The sequence below is a fragment of the Schistocerca piceifrons genome, chromosome 7 (assembly GCF_021461385.2).
Source record: "Schistocerca piceifrons isolate TAMUIC-IGC-003096 chromosome 7, iqSchPice1.1, whole genome shotgun sequence".
Lineage (NCBI taxonomy): Eukaryota > Metazoa > Arthropoda > Insecta > Orthoptera > Acrididae > Schistocerca > Schistocerca piceifrons.
Window position 1 is genome coordinate 126,760,084 of NC_060144.1, and position 25,500 is coordinate 126,785,583.

Sequence of the window (25,500 nt, forward strand, 5' to 3'; positions counted from 1 at the left end):
TTCAACACATACTGTGACTATGGCTGCATGGTACAGCGCGTACTAGACCGCAGCCTCTGTAACAATGCATGATTGAATAAATGGTCAATAGCATGGAAACAATGTATTTCCGGAGATAAGATCATTAGACCTTTATTGTTCCGTATTCTCTCGGCGCTTATTCCTAGAGTATATGCAGGGTGGAAAAAATCATCCTGTATATTCCCCAATTCTTAATTTCTCCCCAATATCCTTTGAGTTTGGTTCGTTCATTTTGCTGCTCCCACCGTTTTGATGAATGATTTGCAGTGAAATTACCTAAGCAAACATATACGTGGCTAATAACATGAACTGATAGGGCAACCTGCTATCAGGTGCAGCAGGCTGAACATGTCCCGTGAAGGTTGCCAGGCTTGCGGAAACCCAAGATGGCCTCCTTTACCCACTATGCTTCAGTACACATGTACTCTTGTGTCGCCAGCCGCTATGACCGAGTGGTTCTTGGCGCTTCAGTCCGGAACCGCGCTGCTGCCACGGTCGCAGGTTCGAATCCTGCCTCGGGCACGGATGCGTGTGATGTCCTTAGGTTAGTTAGGTTTAAGTAGTTGTAATTCTATGGGACTGGTGACCTCAGATGTTAAGTCCCATAGTGCTTAGAGCCATTTGAACTCTGGTGTCTCCGTTGTGAGCTGCTTTAATGGCTGCGTCGGTGGTGGGGGCATGCAGGCTGAAGGAGAATTTATATACCTGTGCCATTAACATGCTAGCCACGACAAGTCGACAGATGCTGCCCGTAAATTTTGTCAATAATAAATCCGACGCGGCTCGTAATTCCTCAGGTAGAACGAACAGCACCTGAACGCAGGTGATAAGGTGATAACGTTTAAAGCAAACAATCTTTCTCTCAGGCACACGCACACACAGCCATAATCTTCAAACCTGTGTCCACGGACTTCCTGCTAAGCGAAATATTGATAATTGTGAATGCACTCTTCGACTTTAGGTCTTGCAGATTCAGATGTGAGACTTTGTTGTATTATAGTTCTTTCATTAATTGTATGACGCTCCAGGTTCTGAAATCTTCGGATGAATGAAATTTCTTGGATTTTATACGAAAGTGATGTACTGAGTACTAATGTAGACAAATTATTATGATAATACTAATACATTAAAACTATTATTATTATTATTATTGTTGTTGTTGTTGTAAATATTATTAACAAGTTAACAGAATGGGGTAACGCAAGTAATTAATTAGTCGTGGCTGAGGGGGGGGGGGGGAGGGAGGATAGGCAGTGACAAACTGAAACCCTGATCAGCAAGATTCCATACCCCATCAAGTCGTCTTGATCTAGGATTTATTAGATGATTTCAGGCAAAAATATTTTTTGTTTGAACGATCCCACTCTGTCCAGTGACGCTAGTACTCCTTCCATACTTATCTCGTGTCTGATCTGTAACCTTCCTTCCTCCCATTTTCGAGCTCTAACTAAGAGGCTGCTGCCGTGTAACCAGGTGAAATATAACGTTAGGAAATGGTAAGATGGTGCTCTAGGCACATATGTGACGAAACTAAACTATATCACCAGCGTTATCTGCGTTTCACCATAAAATTCTGCTGGTGTGCGGTCAAAAGGCAAAGGCGCGTCCAACCGTAGTGAAAATGTTCCTACAATTTGACCAAGTACTTTTTAGGCGACAATCAGCAGCAGCAATATATCTTAGGAAATGCATGACGCAGTGCTGTTCGTATTGTAAATTCGTATTTATTCCGACTGGTTCCTGTCACTGAACATAATCCAGGAAGAAACTTTCACTTGTCATACCTCACGCAATATTAAATTAGTATCCTTGTTACAGTCAGAATTATTGAGCAGAACGGAATAACAAAGCTTCACAACGATATAATGTGGTTCATTCAGTGAAAAAAGACAATCTTTCTTCCTGAATGATTGTCAAAGACCGAAACCGATTGGAATAAACACGAATTTACAATATATCACTGTGACACGCATTTTGAACGAATTTGACCAAAGCCACACAGACGTGGGGAAGACAATCTGCAACGATGAGGTCGCCCGAACAGCTGTTCTCCTATTGCTCAGTAGCCAAGGAGCAGATTTCTATGGCCGACGAGTTGAACGACTCGTAGAACGTTCTGACAGTTGTTTATAGTCTTGACAATAGTCACGTATCTCTGACACTTTCAAGTGTAATGCAGCATTCAGTAGAAGTTAGTTGGCCTGCCATTATAATGTGTATTTTACTTCCTGAATCCCATCCTACAGCTGCATGCGTACTCTGCAAACTACTGCGAAGTGCATGGCAGAGGGTACTTAGCATTGTACTACATGCTAGAATTTCTTCCCGTTGCAATAGCGAAAGGATTGCGGAAGACCGACAGCTTAAATGCCTCTTATCTCCACGGTCTCTACGGGAGAAATACACAGGGGATTCAAGAATATTGCTAGTGCCTCCAGTTATTACAAGGTTATTCAAAATGATATAGACACTTTCAAGCGACTGTTAACATTTTTTATACGATTATATGTTCGGAAACATCAACTAAAGAAGTGTTTTGTCCCATGTTAATAAATGTTCAATGTGTGAACCTTAAGTTATACCCCAGAGGTCCATTGCATAGTCCAACTCATCGCACAATCGACTGAAGTGTCCGCAGTGATGCCAGTCATAGCTGCCCTGACATGTCCTCGCAAGTCAGAGATGTTGCGGTGGAGGGGTGAAAACTGTCTCTGATGTAACACTACAGGTGAAAATCACACAATGTCAGGTCCAGAGAAGGTGTGGGCCATCCTGATGCATGACCGATACATCATTGTAGTAGCTCCGTATCCAAGAACTCACTAACATCATTGTGCAAGTGCAGCTCTCTCAATTACGACACGAACAACTACAAAAAAGGAATTATTTTTTAAAAGCTATATATTTTCAAATTGTTTGCAGAACAACCTTATCCCCTTTAAAATACTCCCCATTACAATCAATAAGTTTGTCCCACTGATGCTTCCTCTGTTCGAAACATTTTTTGCAGTCATCATTAGAAATGACTGACAGTCAAATCGGTGTCCTTTCATGTTCCTTTTTATACGTGAAAATAAGAAAAGCTCGCACGGAGCCATGTCAGGCGAGTGACGTGCGTTGTGCAGCGGAATCATGCCATTTTAGCCAAAAACTGTCTAATGGAGATGGCTGTGTGTGCACATGCGTTGTCGTAGTGGAAGAACAAGTCTCCTGTCTGCCACAAATCAGGTCTTTTTTGACGAACACTATTGGGCAATCTTCTTAAAGCTTCCAAATAGTAGATTTGATTGGCGGACTGACCTGGGGGAACAAACTCTGAGTGAACTACGTCCTTGGCATTAAAAAAGGAAATCAGCATTGTTTTGATGTTTGATTTGACTTGACGACATTTTTTTGGACAGAGTGACGATGACGTCTTCCACTGGCTTCACTGTTGCTTTGTTTCTGGCTCGTAACCATAGCACAACGACTCATCACCAGTAGTCACCTCTCAAGGAAAATCTGGGTCAGTGTCAAGCTGTTGTTTCAAAGCACGACATGTTTCAGCACGAGCTTGCTTTTGACTGTCAGTCAGAACCCAAGGAACAAACTTAGCAGCAACCCTTTTCATTCTCAAATCTTCCGTTAAAATTCGCTGAACCGAGCTGAAAGATAACCCACTAATCTCTGACAGTTGATCAATTATCTGTCGACGGTCTGCGAGCACAAGATCTAGATTTTTTTCAATATTTTCGCCGATTCGGGCAGTTGCTGGAGTTCAGAACGAGGTTCATCATCAATCGATTTGTCGCCATTTTTAAATCAAGCAAAACACTCGTACACATTAAGTTTTCCCCATAGTATCATCTTGGTAAGTTGTTTTCAACATCAAAACAATTTCAGCAGCATTTGTACCGAGTAGAAAACAAAGTTTCACAGCTGCAGGTTGTTCACTTAAACGTACCATCATAAAAAACGAAAGAAGAACAAAACAGCGCTAGCAAAAACAATCACTGAAGATGAAAAGAACAATCCAGGTCGACAACAAAGGCGACACTAAACTGGCAATAAGTTGCACTATACACGCCTAGTGGGAGATATGCGTACTGCACAAGCTCCACCCACGGCAATGTTATTCGTGTTTTTTTGGTTTTCTTTTTTTTTTTTGTTTTTGGGTACCCTCTCATGTTCAAAGTGCCTTCTCCATTAGTCTGGCATAGATGTTGCTGGAGATAAATGTAGCAAAGGAAAAAACTTCTTGAGTTGCTGTTTGCACATATATAATCATACAATACTTTAGGCTTTTCTTCCTTCAAGTCCGCCCCGATAGCTAAGTGGTCAGCGTGGCAGTCTGAAACTCCAAGGAGCCCAGGTTCGATTCCCGGCTGGGTCGGAGTGTTTCTCCGCTCAGGGACTACGTGTTGCGTTGTCCTCGTTATCATTTCATCATCATCAGTGGAAGGCAAGGGGAAAACCACCACTGGAATCACTTCCTTCATCCTGTGGACCTCTCTGACGAGGCTTCTAATGACAAGACCTGCCGTAAGGCAGAACACAAAAGTTAAGTTCTTCCTTCAAGAATCTGCGAATGCAGGTGTTTCAGCACCTTCGCCACGCTCTGCCGGGTATCAAACTCCTGAACCTTTACACTGCTCTACTGCTCTTCTTTGTGCCCTTTGAATATCTCCTGGTAGTGCTATTTGCAACAGGTACCGCACACTTGAACAGTCTTCTAAGATGAGGCGTAGACGTGATTTGTAAACAGCCTCCCTCGTAGACTGACTACATTTTCCCCGTATCCTGCCTATGAAACGAAGTCTGCCGCATGCTGAACCTATGTGACCGCTAAATTTCATATCCATAGAAATTGTTAGACTCAGGTATTTCTATGAATTGACTGATTTCATTGATGTCTCATGGATGTTGTAGTCATATACTGAGGTCACAAAAGTCATGGGATAGCGATTTGCACATATACAGTTGGCAGCAGTATCGTTTACGCCAGGTATAAAGATGTAGTGCGTTGGCGGAGCTCTCATTTGAACTCAGGTGACACATGTGAAAAGGTTTCTGACGTGGTTGTGGCCGTACCATGGGAATTAAGAGACTTTGAATGAGAATTGGTAGTTGGAGCTAGACGCATGGGACATTACATTTCGGAAATCTTTAGGGAATTCAGTATTCCGAGATCCATAGTGCCAAGAGTGTGTCGAGAATACGAAATTTCGGGCATTACCTTCACCACCGACAATGCAGTGACCGATAGCCTTAACTTAACGACCGAAAGCAGCGAAGTTTGCGTAGAGTTGTCAGTGCTGACAGACAAATAACAGAAAGTGAAATTACCGCACAATTAAACGTGGGCAGTACAACGAATGTATCAGTTAGAACAGTGCGTTGAAATTTGGCTTTAATGGTGTATGGCAGCAGACGAGTGATGGTAATGCCTTTACTAACAGCACGACATCGCCTGCAGCGCCTCTCCTGCGCTTGTGACCATACCGATTGGACCCTGGTGGACTGGAAAACCGCGGCCTGGTCATATGAGCCCCGATTTTAGTTGTCAGCAGATCACTTTGCAAGCTGGTGGTGGCTCCATAATGGCGAGGGTCGAGGGTTGTGTATACATGGAATGGACTGTTTCCTCTGAATTTTCGGCTACTTGGAGACCATCTGCAGCCATTCACTGACGTCATGTTTCAAACCAAAGACAGGATTTTATGGATGACAGTGCGCCGTGTCACCTGGCCGCTATTGTAAGCGATTGATTTAAAGAAGGTTCTGGACAGTTCGAGTAAATGATTTGGCCACCCAGACCGCCCAGCCTAAATCCCATGTAACATTTGTGGAACATACTCGAGAGGTCAGTTAGTGAACAACATCCTACACCGGTAACACTTGCGCTGTTATTTACAGCTATAGACGCGGCGTGGCTTAGTATTTCTGCAGGGGACTTTCAGTTATTTGTTGAGCCTATACCACCTTGAGTTTCTGCTCTACGTCTAGCAAAAGGAGATCCGACACGGTATTAGAAGGTATCCCGTGACTTTTTTCCCCTCAGTGTGGTATAGGGCTTCACTTAGTTTTTTAAAGTGCACAATTTTACATTTATGTATACTCAAAGCAAGTTGCCAGTCTTCGCAACAGTTTGAAATCTTATCAAAATCAGAATATTTGCCCATCTTTTTTCGGCAGTACTTCGATGTCTGTAACTAAACGGATAAAACGGTCACACAGTCCCAGTAAAAGGTTGCCTATCTAATGTTTTCCAGGGGCAAGGAAACTGAGTTTCAGTATTTCTCGTAAAATTGAGCGAGTTTAAAAATGTAATATGCTGCAATAATCTACTCAGTAAGAGCTGTTATCTTACGTTAAATGTTCAACGTAATAAGTCAAGTATTAAACTTACAAATAGTGTACATGTCTTGAGGCAGAACATTATCCAAGCTACATTCATCCATTACATGAGAATGACAGTACATAGCTAATTCCAATAATATACATACCATTCGTTTAAGCGATTATTGGGATGGTCTCAGATCGATACACAAACAGAGCATAGGTTACATGATTCGCAGACGACGCACACCGCTTATTTCCCTTATGTTAACTGACGACTGCAGCGAAAGAAGGGTATCCTAGCCATAACGTTAATATAACAAATGCCTGATTATATTCTAGTTTAAACGATTATTGGGCTGGTCTCAGATTGTTCCCTCAAAGTACGACACACAAACAGAGCTTAGATTACATGATTCGCAGACGACGTACACCGCTTATTTCCCTTATGTTAACTGACGACTGCAACGAAAGAAGGGTATCGTAGCCATAACGTTAATATAAAAAATGCCAGATCATATAAACAGCAGACCCTGTTGGCGGGGCTATGTTTTTTTAACAGCTGAAGAAAGAAAGTTAGTTTAGTTAAGCTCACAGGGCAAAAACCAGCCTTTCGAAGAGCTCTGTCACTGAAAAAAGACATTTTGATACATACCGTGAGCTCCAACTGAAAAGTATTTAATTTGATATTCGGGGATATAACACATTATCAGTGGTATCAGTCCACAGAACATAGAGGTAGATGTATACACATCATTGTCTGTAACATCAGAAAATATTTTATTCATTACAGTTGAAATGTAAGGTTCTTTACATGGCGTGTTTATCAGTGACATGTGTGTCAAGAATGAAATCTTTATGATGTTAAAATTGATGTGGATACAGAAAACGTAGAGCCCCGTGGGTATTCAAAATGCATTTATAACCATGTCTATGTCATCACCATAAGATACATTAAATTAAAATCCAGCTCTGCGTCTCGATCACAGTTTTGTTCCGCAGGATACAGAAACTGTTTTCTCTGTACAGTATGAAGTAGAGTGGAAATATAGCCCGTTATAGAGTTCTGGTCCTTTTCAGTGAATTAACAGAAGAGATCGTAATAGGGAATGAATGGGAGTCGATCGTGTTTGAGCGAGACAGAGAGAGAGAGAGAGAGAGAGAGAGAGAGAGAGAGCAAGCGAGCTAGCGAGAGAGAGAGAGAGAGAGAGAGAGAGAGAGACAATAGAGTTGCGCTCTACAATAATTACACCTCTGTAGTTTTAGTACAGAACATGAATGACATAGAAAATGGTACCATCACCATTAGTATTGGGAGAATTGGATGGAAAAGAAATAAATATGAAGGTATGAGAGAGAAACTAGGAGCCGAAGATAATGTCTTTGTTTTTTTTCACATAATTAGATTCGCACATCGTTCAGTATTAGTTCATTGTGCATTTTATATCCTTATAAAACATAAATTTCATTTTATAAATAATAAACATTTGTCGATCGCGTTATTTCTGGGCTTTTGTGTAATCAGATCAGTTACTTCTGATGCAAGCACAGCTTACATGCTCAAAAATAAATAAATCTATATAATTATTGTTGTTAGAACATTCTCCGTTTTGAGCATAGGTAAGTGTTTCCTGTTTCTCATTATTGATAGTGCGAAATTTGTTTTATATAAGCTCGAAGAAGTATTGAAGCGATGTTTGATATGTTTCTATGACAATGAAGTCTTCTTGGGTTATCACCCGAGTCAAGGCATCGTTCTGCGACATCGTTTCAACAAGTTTCCTGCACGTCGTCTTCAGTCGAAGATGTCCTCTTCGCCTGCAGATGACAAGCAGGAAACTTGTTGAAACTTTCAACAAGTAGCCTACATGTCGCCTTCAGTCGAAGATGTCCTCTTCGCCTAAAGATGACAAGTAGGAAACTTGTTGAAAAGTTGTCTCAGAACGATGCCTTGACTCGGCTGATAACCCAAGAAGACTTCATCATCGAGCTTCACCGAGAAAGTCTAAATTTTATGTTTCTCATGTGCATTTTCAACTTCTCGCGGCGTAACGAGCAGTCCATTAAATTTCGGGCATGCAGCGGCGCAAATAAAATTTCCTCCACTGATATTTCGGCAGCGTATCGTCCGGCCATCCTCAGAGTGAGTCACTCTGAGGATGGCTGGACGATACGCATCCTCCACTGATATTTCGGCAGCGTATCGTCCGGCCATCCTCAGAGTGAGTCACTCTGAGGATGGCTGGACGATACGCATCCGAAATATCAGTGGAGGAAATTTTATTTGCGCCGCTGCATGCCCGAAATGTAATGGGCTCTATGTTTCTGTTTTGTATTTTTTTTTTTACTTTATCTTTTTCTTGACTAAATAGCGTCATCTAGCGCTTCATATTAAATTTCTGCCGTTTTTCTTTATGTTTACTACAACATACCTCTTTTTCACATTACAAATTAATAGCTTTGGAAAAATAGATGAATGAAATTTTAACAATTTCAATTTTGGCATAAATACTGTATTTTTAAATGAGAGACAGGAGGATAAGCATGGAGAAAAAAATTGTTCTGTAGGTTATGTGATCATTTATATTTCCACACTTAGCTTCTGGGAGGTTCACCGCTTCTGATTTCGACAGGGCTTTACACTGATCACGCATACGAAAAAAGCGATCGAAATAACATAACGCCCAGTAGGTATGCAACACACCTTACGTACAAGTAACGCTCCTCACTGACCGAGCTACTAGGAAGTGTACCGTAGTCTACGCTAACTAACGATGGTCTACGGCAGTTTTACAGCTGTGAGAGAGAACGTTGTGTTGGTGCTGGTTGTATGTTCAGCTGCGAGACGGCGTGAGGTGAGCGGACGCTGACGGTGGTGGTGGTGGTGCGCAGGCAGGCGGCCAGGGCTCTACCGGCGCCAAGGAGGAAGCGCTTTGCGGCGGCGGCGGCGACGACAAGGCGGCGGGCGTGGCGTCGGCCGCGGCGGGGGCGGGCGCGGGGGCGGCGGCGGGGGCGGTGCCGGGCGCCGGCGCGCTGGGGGCGGCGCAGCAGCGGCCCGCCTCCGTGGGGCTGGTCAAGCACACAAAGCACTGCTCGGCCTTCAGCGTGCCGCAGCCGCAGCCGCAGGCCCAGCTGCAGAGGGCGTCGCCGCCCTGCCCCGTCAGGCACTCGCGGCGCGGGCCGCACTACCTGCTGCACAACCTGGCGCGCATCTACAAGGTGCGTGCCGCTCCGCTGTGCAGTAACGCACCAAACTTGGTCACACACCACTGCGTGCTGTATTTACGCTCAATATCTTCCGGGAGATTTGGCTGAATAGGCGGTTTGCGAAGAGCGTTTGACACTGCACTACATCGTCCACTAATAACCAAACTGACAACATGTGAAGTATCGTCATAGGTATTCGACTGGCTCCACAAATGGTTTATACACTACTGGCCATTAACATTGCTACACCAAGAAGAAATGCAGCTGATAGACGGGTATTCATTGGACAAATATATTATACCAGAACTGACATGTGATTACATTTTCACGCAATTTGGGTGCATAGATCCTGAGAAATCAGTACACAGAACAACCACCTCTGGCCGTAATAACGGCCTTGATTCGCCTAGGCGTTGAGTCAAACAGAGCTTGGATGGCGTGTACAGGTACAGCTGCCCAAGCAACTTCAACACCGTACCACAGTTCATCAAGAGTAGTGACTGGCGTATTGTGATGAGCCAGTTGTTCGGCCACCATTGACCAGACGTTTTCAATTGGTGAGAGATCTGGAGAATCTGCTGGCCAGGCCAGGAGTCGAACATTTTCTGTTTCCAGAAAGGGCCGTACTGGACCTGCAACATGCGGTCGTGCATTATCCTGCTGAAATGTAGGGTTTCGCAGGGATCGAATGAAGGGTAGAGCCACGGATCATAACACGTCTGAAATGTGACGTCCACTGTTCAAAGCGCCGTCAATGCGAACAAGAGGTGACCGAGACGTGTAACCAATGGCACCCCATACCATCACGCCGGTTGATACGCCAGCATGACGATGACGAATACACGCTTCCAATGTGCGTTCACCGCGATGTCACCAAACACGGATGCGACCATCATGATGAAGTAAACAGAAACTGGATTCATCCGACAAAATGACGTTTTGCCATCCGTGCACCCAGGTTCGTCGTTGAGTACACCATCGGAGGCGCTCCTGTCTGTGATGCAGCGTGAATGGTAACCGCAACCATGGTCTGCGAGCTGATAGTCCATGCTGCTGCAAACGTCGTAGAACTGTTCGTGCAGATGGTTTTTGTCTTCCAAACGTCCCCATTTGTTGACTCAGGGATCCAGACGTGGCTGCACGATCCGCTACAGCCATGCGGATAAGATGCCTGTCATCTCGACTGCTAGTGATACGAAGCCATTGGTATCCAGCACGGCGTTTCATATTACCCCCCTGATTACCGATTCCATATTCTGCTAACAGTCATTGGATCTCGACCAACGCGAGCAGCAATGTCGCGATACAATAAACCTCAATCGCGATAGGCTACAATCCGACTTTTATCAGAGTCGGAAACGTGATGGTACGCATTTCTCCTCCTTACTCGAGGCATCACAGCAACGTTCCACCAGGCAACGCCAGTCAACTGCTGTTTGTGTATGAGAAATCGGTTGGAAACTTTCCTCATGTCAGAACATTGTAGGTGTCGCCACCGGCGCCAACCTTCTGTGAATGCTCTGAAAAGCTAATCATTTGCATATCACAGCATCTTCTTCCTGTCGGTTAAATTTCGCGTCTGTAGCACGTCATCTTCGTGGTGTAGCAATTTTAATGGCCAGTAGTGTAGATTTGCGGATTTGCAGCCGAATCATCGCTTTCCTTGTCCCATATTTGGCCAAATGTCCGTCTTCTATACAGCAACTACCATCGATTTTACCGAGAGAGTCTAAGGGGCTCCGCAAACCTTCTCCATCATCTTCTTCTTCATTACAAGCATTACTTAGCTGCTGCGGTACTCCATCTCACGTACAGCGTTATGTTCAGTGTATTTACTAGGGATATTTAATAATTAGAGAGACACACTGATGTAAGAAAAATAAACTGTTCACTTTTACAAACTGAGACTTTGATTACACTGAAGTGCCAAAGAACCTGGTACACGCATAGGTTTTGAGATACAGATATACGTAAACAGGGAGAATATGGCGCCTATATAAGACAACAAGTGTCAGGCACAATTACTGGATGGGTCACTGCTGCTACAAGATTTAAGTGAGTCTGAACGTGGTGCGATTGAACACAGCATCTCCGAGGTAGCGATGAAGTGGGGATTTCCCCGTACGATCGTTTCACGGGTGTACCGTGAGTATCAGGAATCCGGTAAAACATCAAATTTCTGATATCACTGTGGCCGGAAAAAGATCCTGCAAGAAAGGGACGAACGACGCCTGAGGAGAATCGTTCAACGTCACAGAATGCAACTCTTCCGCAAATTCTGCATCTACATCTACATCCATACTCCGCAAGCCACCTGACGGTGTGTGGCGGAGGGTACCCTGAGTACCTCTATCGGTTCTCCCTTCTATTCCAGTCTCGTATTATTGGTGGAAAGAAGGATTGTCGGTATGCTTCTGTGTGGGCGCTAATCTCTCTGATTTTATCCTCATGGTCTCTTCGCGAGATATACGTAGGAGGGAGCAATATACTGCTTGACTCCTCGGTGATGGTATGTTCTCGAAACTTCAACAAAAGCCCGTACCGAGCTACTGAGGCCCTCTCCTGCAGAGTCTTCCACTGGAGTTTATCTATTATCTCCGTAACGCTTTCGCGATTATTAATTGCTGCTGATTTCAATGCTGGGCCATGAACAAGTGTCAGCGTGCGAACCATTGAACGAAACATCATCGATATGGGCTGTTGGAGTCTAAGGCCCACTCGTGTACCTTTGATGACTGCACGACATGAAGTTTTACACCTCGACTGGGCCCGTCAACACCGGCATTGGATTGTTGATGACTGGAAACATGTTGCCTGGTCGGACGAGTTTCGTTTCAAATTGTACCGAGCGGATGGGGTTTACGGGTATGGAGCCAACCTCATGAATCCATTGATCGTGCAAGCCAGGAGGGGACTGTTGAAACAGGTGGAGGGCTCTGTAATGGTGTGCGACGTGTGCAGTTGGTGTGATATGGGACCCCTGACACGTCTATATACGTCTCTGACGGGTGACACGTACGGAAGCATCCTGTCTGATCATCTGCATCCATTCAGCCATTGTGTATTCCGACGTACTTGGGCAAATCCAGCAGCACAATTCGACGCCCCACACGTCCACACTTTCTACAGAGTGGCTCCAGGAACACACTTCCGAGTTTAAACACTTCCGATGGCCACCAAAATCCCCAGACATAAGCACTGTTGAGCATAACTGGCATGCCTTGCAACGTGCTGTTCCGAAGAGATTTCCACCGCCTCGTGTTCGTACTGATTTATGGACAGTCCTGCAGGATTCATGGTGTCAGTTCCCTCCAGCACTACTTCAGACATTATACAAGTCCATGCCACGTCGTGTTGCAGCAGTTCTGCGTGTTCGCGCGGACCCTATACGGTATTAGGCAGAGGTACTAGTTTCTTTGGCTCCAGTGTAGTTCTCAACACAATCCCCACCAACAGTAATGCACTTGCGCTAGCGATGAACTAGTTTTTTTATACCTGTATACCTGATGCAGAGACGTCATATTACATTTTTTGAGCCATTTTCCACAACTTTTTTGATTTTCTCGCTGTTTCCGAACTTTTTTCTTTTTTTTTGCTGAATGCCGCCTTGAGTGGACCACACAAATGAAAATTCAAGTGAGCCCAGTCTGGACTGAAGGGAAGATAAGGCAGTATCATCGTATCTTCCAACCCATTTTTGAATGGTTTGTTTGGTGAGCTGGGCAGTGGAGAGCGAGACTGTCGTATATCAATATCACGCCTTTTTCTTTGAGAACCGCGACGTTTTTCTCTCATTGCTGGCTTTACTTTCCTATACGTTGAACTATAATACGTCGGTATCCACGAATAATGTCGTCAGTGCGGATTTCAAACGTAGTTGACACTGTAGCCGAAGGCTAGGAAGTTGCTCATCAGTCACTGAGGTTCGATAGATTTTGAGCTATTGTACCAACTTATAAAAATTTCACCAGTTCATAACACTTTCACCATACTGGAAAATAAAAGATTTTAGCAGGTTTTTCACCTTCGTAAATCAAATGTGGAAACTACAGGTGGGCACAACAAGGTTAAAAACAATGTTGAGGTTATAAAGGAAACAATTTTTGTTAGTCAGCTGTTCACCGTTCATCCCAGTGATGCCAACCTAATGACATAAAAGTGCAAACTGCTCCTACTGTTTCATCTCTACACATATTTGCCTCTTCAATTATTCAATGGTCCTCGTGTAACTGGACGCCTTTACCGGAAATCTTTCGCTACCCATAGAGTCTACATATTCCTTTTATTTTCTTATGTTTTCTTTAATATTGCTTTTTTGGTTTATATGTTCATAAATCCTCCCTTCTATCACAATTTATTTTACGATTTTCTCTTGTACGTCATTCCACTTTTGTCAGAAACCTCATTTCTTGAACCTGTATTCTGTCTTATTGTCACCCACGCTTCACTTCTGTAAGTAAGCGATTTTACTGCTATGTTTATGTAAAAGTTCAACTGGATTCCTTTCCTGATTTTATTCTACAATTTTTTTCAGTGTTCCACATATGGAAGTATTGTAGTACGACATTAAAGAATTTGAAGAGATGGACGTTTTTCCAGCAGTAACACAGTATATCATTCAGGGACTCAGTAAATGTACTAGCAGTACTCAGTCTTACTTCGACAACAAGACAGATTACCGGGATACGACAAGAGCAGGAAATAGGCTCCATGAAAATTTGACTAATAGAATCCAGTACCGCTAAACTGGACTGCCAACGTTGTACAGAAATGAAAGTATACGAGGCAGTCAAACGAAAACGAGACAGATGAAAAAAGTAAGTAAACTATTATTTCAAAGCTAATCTCCATAACTATTACTGTAATACATTGAGCCTACTGTGAGACAATACAGTCGATGCCCTCACGGAAAAATGTTTGCTGTAGTGTACGGAAAATTTGTTGTATCCTCCCCATGCACTTTTTTGTCCGAAGCAAATGGACGGCCATGAATGTCTTTCTTCAAGTCACCAAAAATATGGAAATCGGTTGGGGAGGGATCGGAACTGTACGGAGGATGTGTAAGGGCTGCCCAGCGAAACTTCTGGAGAAGAGTCGAAACAACTTGGGAACACGTGGGCCCGCTCACATGCGTGCCCCAAGCAAGCATAATAGATCCGCCAATGTTATCAGTATACCGAGAAGAATTAACAGATAGGTTCAGCAGCACTATCAGACTGTTCGGAAACGTTCCTACGGGAGAGAACAGTCGTTGGGAAAAGCAGAAAGATTTTGTCAAAATGAGTGGAAGCTCTCATTAAATGGGAATTGATAAGAGAGAATGTCTATAACAAAGAGAAAGAACCCCATAGTTTCAGATTACAAAATTAGAAACCAAGCTCTGCAGAACGTCCGCCGTCTCTTCGATTGCATTATATTCCGTGGTTCAGTTCTTTATTCCTGATATCTGCTAGTAATGCCTAACAGACGTCTCTCCATTTCTCATTGAAAAACATTTATTTTTTAAAGGTCTTCGCATTATTTTCGCATTAAAATTCCACCTTTCATAACCATAATCAAAACTGGGAGTACACACTGATTACAACCTTTACATTTTTAGACGGATCGCAAGCTTGTTTTTAAAATATTATGTATGTTACCAGAAACAGAACAGTGTATTTCTGTCTTCTGTTCGTTTCTTACGCTGCCCACTCAGTCGATGTCTTTAACAGCCTCAAAAATGAAAAGTCGTCAGCTCGTTACAGGCTGAATCTATAAATTCATCCAGTTTGGTTACCAGTATGTCAGCTTCATATTATTTCAAATGGCCTTTCAAGACTACTTACAATCTTTAGCACCTAAATTACTCCAAGCCTTGTTGTAGTTGATCTGCATTGCTTCAATGCCATCAGCCAAACAAAGGTAGATCAGGTATATTCCATTAACGCATACGCCATATTCATTTTCCAGTTCAAGGATCCGGAAACGTTCACCACGACCACAAGAGTACGTTTCTTTTATGTGGAGCGCCACTGACTCATTAGTCTTTAAATTCTAAATTTTTCGCTCACCACATACGTCGAATCAGTACATTCTCTCTCTAGGACTTTAGGACTTTCAGCACAATTTTTTTTGAAACAGAGTGAAATGTATTTTTTTCAATAAGTACGAATTCCCGACAAAGTGCTAATTGATACTCATTGCTCCATTGTAAAATTCCGGTCACAACTATGTCCATTGTGCTATATACACTTCTAAAGCCAGCTTGTTCCCCTGCCCCACTTGTATCCAATGATGTGCGATTTCTAATAATTTTAGTGAATGTCTTGTACGTTTCAGAGAGAAGATCGATGATTCTGTAGTTGTTCATTTGTCTGTCTCCTCTCGTCTGAACTAGAGAAGTTGCAGCATTTTTCCAGTTTTTGTCGTCCAGAACGAATGTTCTGTAGACAGTTTTCCAAGTTCCTGTTATATTAATTATTCCCCCTTTACACAGTTTTAAATTTTCTATTGAAGCACCATCATATCTAGGTGACTTTCGTTTCATTGTGTGGCGGATGGCTTTATAAACCCCATCGGCCTGCACATCCGGAGTGTCCTTGTTTTCAGTATCAACGATTTGTGTTTCTGGTTCACTTCTTGAACTACACAAAATTTAACCAAGTTCTTGCTGTTGTTAATTTTTGTGCCGTCTGTCGTTATAATCTATTATTTCGTGCCTTCCGAGTACAAGTTTGTGTTTTCTTTATGCTAGTATTGTTTTCGGTTATTTCTCACATCCAACTATCTATCTTCTCACATCTTCTACAAGCTGTTACGGATGAACGGTCAAAATCTCACCGTACCCTTGTCGAGGAACGTTACACAAGTGTTCCTATACTGGAGACTTTGGCTCACAAAAGTGGGGTAAATTTGAAGTGAGACATGTAAAAAATATTCTTGTTATTAGTGTTGTATTGCGAAACCGTCTACTGGTGTTTAGATGTCAATGGTATGTTACATGTATACGCCGTGTTCCGCGAAATTTTACTATTTACACGATATACGACAGAGAATTGTCAGAGCATGTGCTTTAATAAGTGCCGGTGTGATAAGGAAAACCACTCAATCCCTGATAAGAAGATTGCAGTACTGCAGTGACTTCAATGGTCATCACTTCGAACACCTTCTATAAATGGAAGTTCATGCCACCTTTGTGATTTTCTTTGACATTCAAAGACCTTACTGTTACACATCATTGGATTCATCTCGATAGCCGCTATCAGAAAACAAGTACCAAACTATAGCATCGCATTAAAAAAAAACCAAGTTGACCTTAATATCTCTGAAGCGACCCCATCTAAAGGACGCCTGATTGAAAGTGAGTGGAACATCACAAGTTCTTTCCGGAAAGAAAGATGGTATCTAGACTTTGCAAGAAGACATGCTGTTGTAGGACTTCAAAAGTCTTTTCTATTATCGCCTGATTCTCAGTTCGAGCTCTCCGCGTGATTTATGTAACACGGATTCGAAGACACAACAAGCACGCCATTTTCAGCCACTGCTGCTATCTAGGTTACGCCATGAGGTACGTTTACACGAAATATATCGTAAATGTGAACACTACGTTCTGAGATTCACATATACAAAATTCGAGCTTCATTCCATCAAGAATATTTCAACACGTCAGAGAGCATTCGAATAACCACCTTCACACTAAGATTCCGAAAACAACTGCAAAAAATGGTTCAAATACCTCTGAGCACTAAGCGACTTAACTTCTGAGGTCATCAGTCGCCTATAACTTAGAACTAATTAAACCTAACTAACCTAAGGACAGCACACACATCCATGTCCGAGGCAGGATTCGAACCTGCGACCGTAGTGATCGCTCGGCTCCAGACTGTAGCGCCTAGAATCGCGCGGTCACTCCGGCCGGCAACTGCGCAGTAGATAATACCGCGGAGAACTACATCAAAAATATATTTTGAGTGAAGACTATTACAACTACATTGTTGTTTACTTAATAAATTCCTTATCTTGTAATCAGCGCTCTTTTGATAGGAAATAATGGAAAGTTATAAATTTTAAGCTCACTCTTCTACTGATAATTTTATAAGGTCGCTGAATACCACGCTCAATAAAAAAAAAGGAAATTCTCATGAACGTCAATAATGAAATGTCTCCTGTACAAAACCCACTATTATACCTGGTGTGAGCAGCCCATGTGTATGGATCACTTTAGCGAGTGATCTGCCGGTTGTGAACATTAAATTTTGTGCACTACTGACGTTAAATAACAGTCTTTGCGATCAGGGCATGTACAGTATCTTTTCATGTTGTTCACTATATTTGCTGTTTCCTTGCTATACGAGACAATTCTCAACATTGACAACAAACAGTAAAACTTTTTCAGATCGTTCGCTAGCTGTTTGCAGGACACTCCACATAGAAAAATGTTTCTTGGAGGAACTAGGCGCCCAGTTACGACACAACGCCCGTGGCCCACCTGTCTGGCCCGTTTGTGTGGCCTATGGGCGAAACATTAGTAGACGTGACACAGTCTTATGACTATGTAATGTATTACCAACATTTTAAGTTTGATAAGGCCAATATCTGGCATGTTTTAATTTTAATTTTGTTGTTGTTGTTGTTGTTGTGGTCTTCAGTCCTGAGATTGGTTTGATGCAGCTCTCCATGCTACTCTACCCTGTGCAAGCTTCTTCATCTCCCAGTACCTATTGCAGCCTTCTGAATCTGCTTAGTGTATTCATCTCTTGGTCTCCCTCTACGATTTTTACCCTCCACGCTGCCCTCCATCACCAAATTGGTGATCCCTTGATGCCTCAGAACATGTCCTACCAACCGGTCCCTTCTTCTAGTCAAGTTGTGCCACAAACTCCTCTTCTCCCCAATTCTGTTCAATACCTCTTCATTAGTTATGTGGTCTACCCATCTAATCTTCAGCATTCTTCTGTAGCACCACATTTCGAAAGCTTCTATTCTCTTCTTGTCCAAACTGATTATCGTCCATGTTTCACTTCCATACATGGCTACACTCCATACAAATACTTACAGAAGCGACTTCCTGACACTTAAATCAATACTCGATGTTAACAAATTTCTCTTCTTCAGAAACGCTTTCCTTGCCATTGCCAGTCTACATTTTATATCCTCTCTACTTCATCAGTTATTTTGCTCCCCAAATAGCAAAATTCCTTTACTACTTTAAGTGTCTCATTTCCTAATCTAATTCCCTCAGCATCACCCGATTTAATTCGACTACATTCCATTATCCTCGTTTTGCTTTTGTTGATGTTCATCTTATACCCTCCTTGCAAGACACTGTCCATTCCGTTCAACTGCTCTTCCAAGTCCTTTGCTGTCTCTGACAGAATTACAATGTCATCGGCGAACCTCAAAGTTTTTATTTCTTCTCCATGGATTTTAATACCTACTCCGAACTTTTGTTTCCTTTACTGCTTGTTCAATATACAGATTTAGTAGCATCGGGGAGAGGCTACAACCCTGTCTCATTCCCTTCCCAACCACTGCTTCCCTTTCATGTCCCTCGACTCTTGTAACTGCCATCTGGTTTCTATACAAATTGTAAATAGCCTTTCGCTCCCTGTATTTTACCCCTGCCACCTTCAGAATTTTAAAGAGAGTATTCCAGTCAATTTTAATTTTCTGTTGTGACATTTCTGAAGAAAGCTACATTATTATAGCCGAAACCTAGGTAAAGTTTCTTTGCTTATGTAACTGGAAGCTGAAATTTAATATTTTACAGTTGCTGATTTTTCTGCACAATGCGCAAAATATTCAAAAAATGTGCATCATTTACATCTGGGAGATCCTGCCCTTCACTTGGAGTTGTGCAACTGGTTAAATACTAACTGTCAGTTACACAAATACATTTTATTTACTGATGAGGCACAGTTTACTCGAGATCGTATAAACAATTTGCATAACGAGCACGTATGGTCTGAAGCAAACCTACATGCAACAGTGCAACGCAATTTACAGCAGCGATTTAGTATAAATGTGTTGTGTGGTATAATCAAGACACAGTTTATTGGACCATTCATCTTCGCAGGACTCCTAACTGGCGAGGCGTACTTACAATTCCTTCAAGAAGAAGTACCCCGCTTGCTCGAAGATGTTCCACTTGCTATGCGATAGCAATTGTATATTCAACATAACGGCGCGCCTCCGCATTTACTACTCATTTAAATGAACATTTTCCCCAGAAATGGATTGGTCGTAGTGCTACGCGTCTGTGGCCACCCAGATCGCCCGATTTAACACCAATGGATGTTTGTGTATGGGGATGGATGAAAGACATTGTTTATGAGGACAAAGTCAATACACGTGAGGGATTACTTGCTCGTATTATGAATACAATAGACGAATTAAGAACAACCCTGTGAAACTGTTCATACACGTGCAACTAAATGCATTGAACTCGGTGGAGACATTTTAGAACATTTATTGTGAATGTATTGTGAAACTTATGTACACTGCACAACTCCGTTAACACTGTGCTATGTTTTTCCGGTTTAACATGGTTTCACGTGTGCTATGATATTAATAAAAGCAGATTATCTGACACATTCGTACAGTTTTAGTTAAAGTTATAACCATCATTTTTCCAAAATCAAATACTCTACAACTTCTGCTGAAAACTTTGTGCAGTTGTCTGGAATTTAAAAAACAAATTGGGTGAAGTAGTTGATAAATTGAACATTTTACGAATTACTTTTTTGCTTCTCTGGATGTTCTGGAAACCTACTGCAGATACACGTTTGGGACACGTATTATTAGAAAATAAATGGAAATCGTGCTTTATCTTAAACTCGTACAGTTTTGCGATGGCTTCATATTAGCGAAGTTGCTAAATTTCAGGCAAGATCTTTTATTAGCCGTAACTCCGTAACTAAATGCGCTTATTTATATAAGGTGGTTCCCAAACAGTAAAATGGAAGTGTAGACTCCTAAGGTAATGTGAATCAAAAATTTACCTGAGTATCACTTTCATAACGAGAAAGGGCTCCATTTACACCCTAGGTTTCAAGCGTATGCCTCTGTAGACAAACTTGACGGTCATTACCACGTGGAGGCAAGCATGGAGTACGGAAACCATGGTAATATGACATCACACACATCTGTCAAAACATTTCTGCATGAAATATATTTACATTCTCTAAGGAATGGGGAGGAGACATTTAATTCCTTAGCACATGTCTGGCTAAAACTTACTGACCATCCGTTAAATTGGTTACGCTAATTCCACAAGAGACGATGCTATTTGAACAGATCAAATCACGTCAGTAGATACTTAGAATGAAAAACTTACCGTACGAAATAATTATCACGATAAGCTCTTGTATGAAATCGAGCTACAGGCCGACGTAGATTTCCCCAACCAAATGCCAAGGTCCACGTTAATACAGTGAAGCGGCGATGAAACCAATAATTTTCTAATTATGAATTTAATGTCAAATGAATGACTCGCTACATTATTACTGCGACCTGATCACATTACAAAATATTAGAGGTGGCGACATTTACAAAAGCGTCCATACTCTTTACGACATTCAAAATGTAGAGGGCAGCCGGCACAGCGGCAGCAATTCGTCCACACCAAACGAAGTCCACGAAGCAAGTGTGTGACCTCTCCAAATTCTACCTGCCCCTTAACGTGGGCGAAAAAACTCTAACGCCAGCTTTTACCAGTCCCAGCCGAGAGGAGCGGCCGTGCGGCTTAAGGCACCATGTCACGGATTGCGCTGCCCTTCCCGCAGGAGGTTCGAGTCCTCCCTCGGGCATTGGTGTGTGTGTGTTGTTCTTAACATAAGTTAGCTTATGCTTTGCAGCCGAGTGGAAGGCTTAAATCAGAGGCTCAGACGTTTCTGCGGAGATCTGGGGTGCCTATTTCTCGACCTCCGCTATCGGGTGGAGAAATGTAGGGTCCCCCTGAATAGGTCAGGCGTGCACTACACACAGGAAGCGGCTACTAGGGTAGCGGAGTACGTGATTTATTTTCAAATGGTTTAAATGGCTCTGAGCACTATGGGACTTAACTTCTGAGGTCATCAGTCCCCTAGAACTTAGAACTAACCTAAGGACATCACACACATCCATGCCCGAGGCAGGATTCGAACCTGCGACCGTAGTGGTCGCGCGGTTCCAGACTGTAGCGCCTAGAACCGCTCGACCACCCCGGCCGGCGATTTATTTTCAAAGAATATTCTTAAGAATTTATTTTATTTGCTACCGATTCATCAAGAACATTAACACATTTAATCACACTATGTAAGCATGGAAGTAGTTGCCAGGGAGTAACTGATGAAATCATAACCGAATTCCTTTTAACAAATGGGAATTTTATTCACTTTAATAGTGCCTAAAAGCCTTTTTTTTTAAAAAAAAGAAACTGATTTAAAATTATAATCAGAAAGCACCCTCTAAATATCAAAGTTACAATTTATTCAGAGGCAGAAAGAAACAAGTTTTGACTGTATGAACTTTCGGGCAGAGAACCTTGCCGCTCCCTTTTGATACGGCCGTAGTTACGACCGCTCACAACAGCCTCTGAAAGACTACACTGGCGCAAATCTGCAACACACCAGATAACTTAAAACTAAGAGTTTTAACAATTTAGACAAGCACACAAACTATGTACCCCCCTTAGGAGGGATGGAAATGGTACAAAACACTAACAATTAAAATATTAACCTTGCCACCGAAGGTGCAACTTGATTTTAACTTCTAAGAAAAGTCTTACGGTGAAAGGGTGTCAACTTTATATACTAAAATGATCACTTAAGTAAAAGCCCATGAAATGCAATCTTACATAAAATTCTACAAGGTTGGCCAAACAATAGTTAAGATGCTCTACAGTACACAGATACCGCCCCTCAAGATCATAGGCAACAACATCAAAGTTTCCAAAGATCTAAACATATTTCAGGTATTAGGCCGTTACACTCGACGCAATAATTCGTTAACACACAAAATCCGACAAATATGACAGAGGCAGCTACTAACTTACGGTAGATTGATAGGGAGATTACCGAACAACCCCAACCGCAGGTTGCTCTAACCCGCCCCTACTCCACAAGGGAAAAACGGACCACCCAATTTATAAACAACCACCTTCCCCCGGGTGGGCAAACGGAGAAGAATGGTGGGACGACCCCAAAGCAAATCGGCTGGTGACCTCACCAAGAAAACAAGTAGAATTTAACAAGAGTAAATCAAACACATATCACCAATCACTTAACTTCTAATAAACTGCGATTTCTCGAGAAGACCTGGCGCAGCACCCCCAAATCGCTCTCCCGAACCGTCCGCTGCCAGCCGCTTCAGCGGACGCAGGAATGCGCGTCGATCTTCCGTCTCACTGCGTCGCAGCCTGCCGCGGCCAGACCGATGTCGTGGGTTGACTCCTGTTGCTCTCGTGCCGACCGCGAAGTCACTACCCCTCGCTATACGCCGCGGCCCACTGGACTCACGTGGGGACCTCACATGCGCCGACGCTCAAAACGGACAAGTCATCTTGTGTCTCAGTGCGCGACCGACCTACCGATCGATCCAACCGCCAATGACCATTGCCTGAGCAAACTCGAGCAGACTGACGGCCTAACGCGCAGACTCAGGAACGAAGCCCCGACCGGGCGACCACTCGCTGAGTTCTCTTACTGGCGGAGTGGAAAGACTCTCATTTTGCCGGCTTTAAAGGTTGATCCGAACTACAGACATACTAGCACTCCGAACGACAGACAGACACTAACTGCCGAACAAATGCGGACGAGAGACAGACTACCAAGCTGGTGACGAGAGACTGACCCAGACCGACCGACTGGCAAGCTCATAGCGCCCCTTAAATGCACGTAAACAGGCAATCTTTCCCCTTTCCCACCAGAGGGAGACACCAAAGCTGCGCCCGGCCGCTGGTGGCCGAGCGGTTCCAGGCGCTTCGGTCTGGAAAAGCGCCCGCTACGGTCGCAGGTTCGAATCCTGCCTCGGACATGGATGTGTGTGATGTCCTTGGGTTAGTTAGGTTTAAGTAGTTCTAAGTTCTAGGGGACTGATGACCTCAGATGTTGAGTCCCATAGTGCTCAGAGCCATTAGAACCATTTTGAATCAAAGCTGCGAGTGCCACAGCGGCGGCACCGCCAGAAACGGAGGACGACTGCTTCACAGTACGCGCTACGGCGCGCTCTTCCAAACAGCAATGTTTACCTCGGCTCAGTAAGTCGGCTGTGTAAGTCTAGGGACCGATGACCTCAGCAGTTTGGTCCCTTAGGTATTCACACACATTTGATTTCAGGCGGTGAGAGTTGCTGGTAGGGTTGACTGTGAGGCAGACCAATATTGTGAACAAGATGATGGCTCCGTAATGACGTGGGCTGCGTTTACAAGGAATTGACTGGGTCCTCTTGTTATTTTAGGCTAGTTGGAGAGTTCGCCGTTAGTTTAAAGAACATTCTGGACAGTTCGAGCGAATGATTTGGCTAACCAGATCGACCGATATGCATCCCATTGAACATTCGTGGGAGATAATGAAGATGTCAGTTCGTGCAGAAAATAGTGCACTGGCAACAGTTATGGATTTATGGACGGCTATGGAGGCAACATAGCTCAGTATTTCTGCAGAGGAATTCCAACGAGTTTTTGAGTCCATACGTCGAGTTACTGCTGCACTACGTCGGGTAAAAGGAGGTCCGACGCGATATTAGGAGGTATCCTGCGACTTTAGTCACCTCACTGAACGTTTACAGGCGCCGGCGCCTATGAGTCTCTGTAACATCTTTGGTTGACATTTGCGGGCATGATCCACTAACAAGGAGAACTCTCCCTGTTCACCCATCGTAACCTCCTCCCCCCGCCCTCCCCCCCCCCCCCTCAGATTTAGTGGTAAAATGACGCAGTGAATAGCCCGTCAAATACACAGATCAAGCATGAAAAGTGGTAGAAGGGTGCTGAACTGTAAAAATGAAACAAAATAGAAACATTGAATGGCCCAAGCTCATGATGTGCAACACTGAGCAAATTGCTAGCAGGACGGCGTCGTGGTTGCGTGGTCACGGTGTTGGACTATAAAGCTGGAGATCTGAGTTCAAATCTTTGTTTCGCCCTATTTGTTTCCTCAATTTTATATACTTTCCTTCCGATCACTGACGTGTTCTGTTCTCTTTCTGTAGTCTTGGCAACTTTCATACTGTACACAGGTTACAGAATGTGAGTCATGTTGCAACTTCCCCTTTGAACAATTTATACATGACTGTCCTTAAACTGACACACAATATTTTGTTAGCGCAACGCAATCTGACTTTCAAAGATCCCTGCAAAAGAATGGCCCTGACTAACATTAACCTATACCTTTCACAAATCACTTACCTCACAAAAATATTCGCTGCTCAAGCTACTGCAATACAGCGAGCGCCACTACTGCCAGCTAAATAAAAGATTCAAACTACTGAAGGCACTAACTACTGATAGGGATAGTTAGCAAATGAAAGATATTAATAGAGAACAAACAATGTATTTACCTTAATATCATCACAAGTCATAATATATATATCAGTTCATGACAAATTACAAACCTCCGCCATCTCTCTCCCCACATCCACCACTGCTGGCGGCTCACCTCCAACTGCGCAACGCTACGCGCTGTTAACATCCAGCTGCCCTCTACAATGGCAGACAACAATGCAAACTAGCCACAGACTGCACACAGCACAGCCAGTGATTTCATTTTCATACAGAGAGCGCTACGAGGCGGCGGCGTTACCAATATAAGAACCTAAACAGCCTACTTACATAAGAACCTAAACAGCCTACTTACATAAAGAAAACATAAACAGCCTACTTACAATGTCATAAGAATATATTATTGTCGCAAGTAAATGTAATGAATACTGAGAGCAGGTAAGACGCCGCTTAGACCCCTCACAGAAATGAAAACAACAAATAGACGGGTGTCAGCT

General features: G+C 43.2%; 1 protein-coding gene across 1 annotated transcript in view; it reads left to right on the forward strand.

Annotated features, from left to right (window-relative positions):
- LOC124805501 (formin-like protein 20) overlaps nucleotides 1–25,500 on the forward strand; it is a 94,107-nt gene that overhangs the window by 59,581 nt on the left and 9,026 nt on the right. The window contains exons 6-7 of the mRNA XM_047266065.1: nucleotides 9,232–9,297; nucleotides 9,388–9,558. Of these exons, the coding sequence (XP_047122021.1) occupies nucleotides 9,232–9,297; nucleotides 9,388–9,558 (237 nt within the window). The remainder of the gene's footprint in view (nucleotides 1–9,231; nucleotides 9,298–9,387; nucleotides 9,559–25,500) is intronic.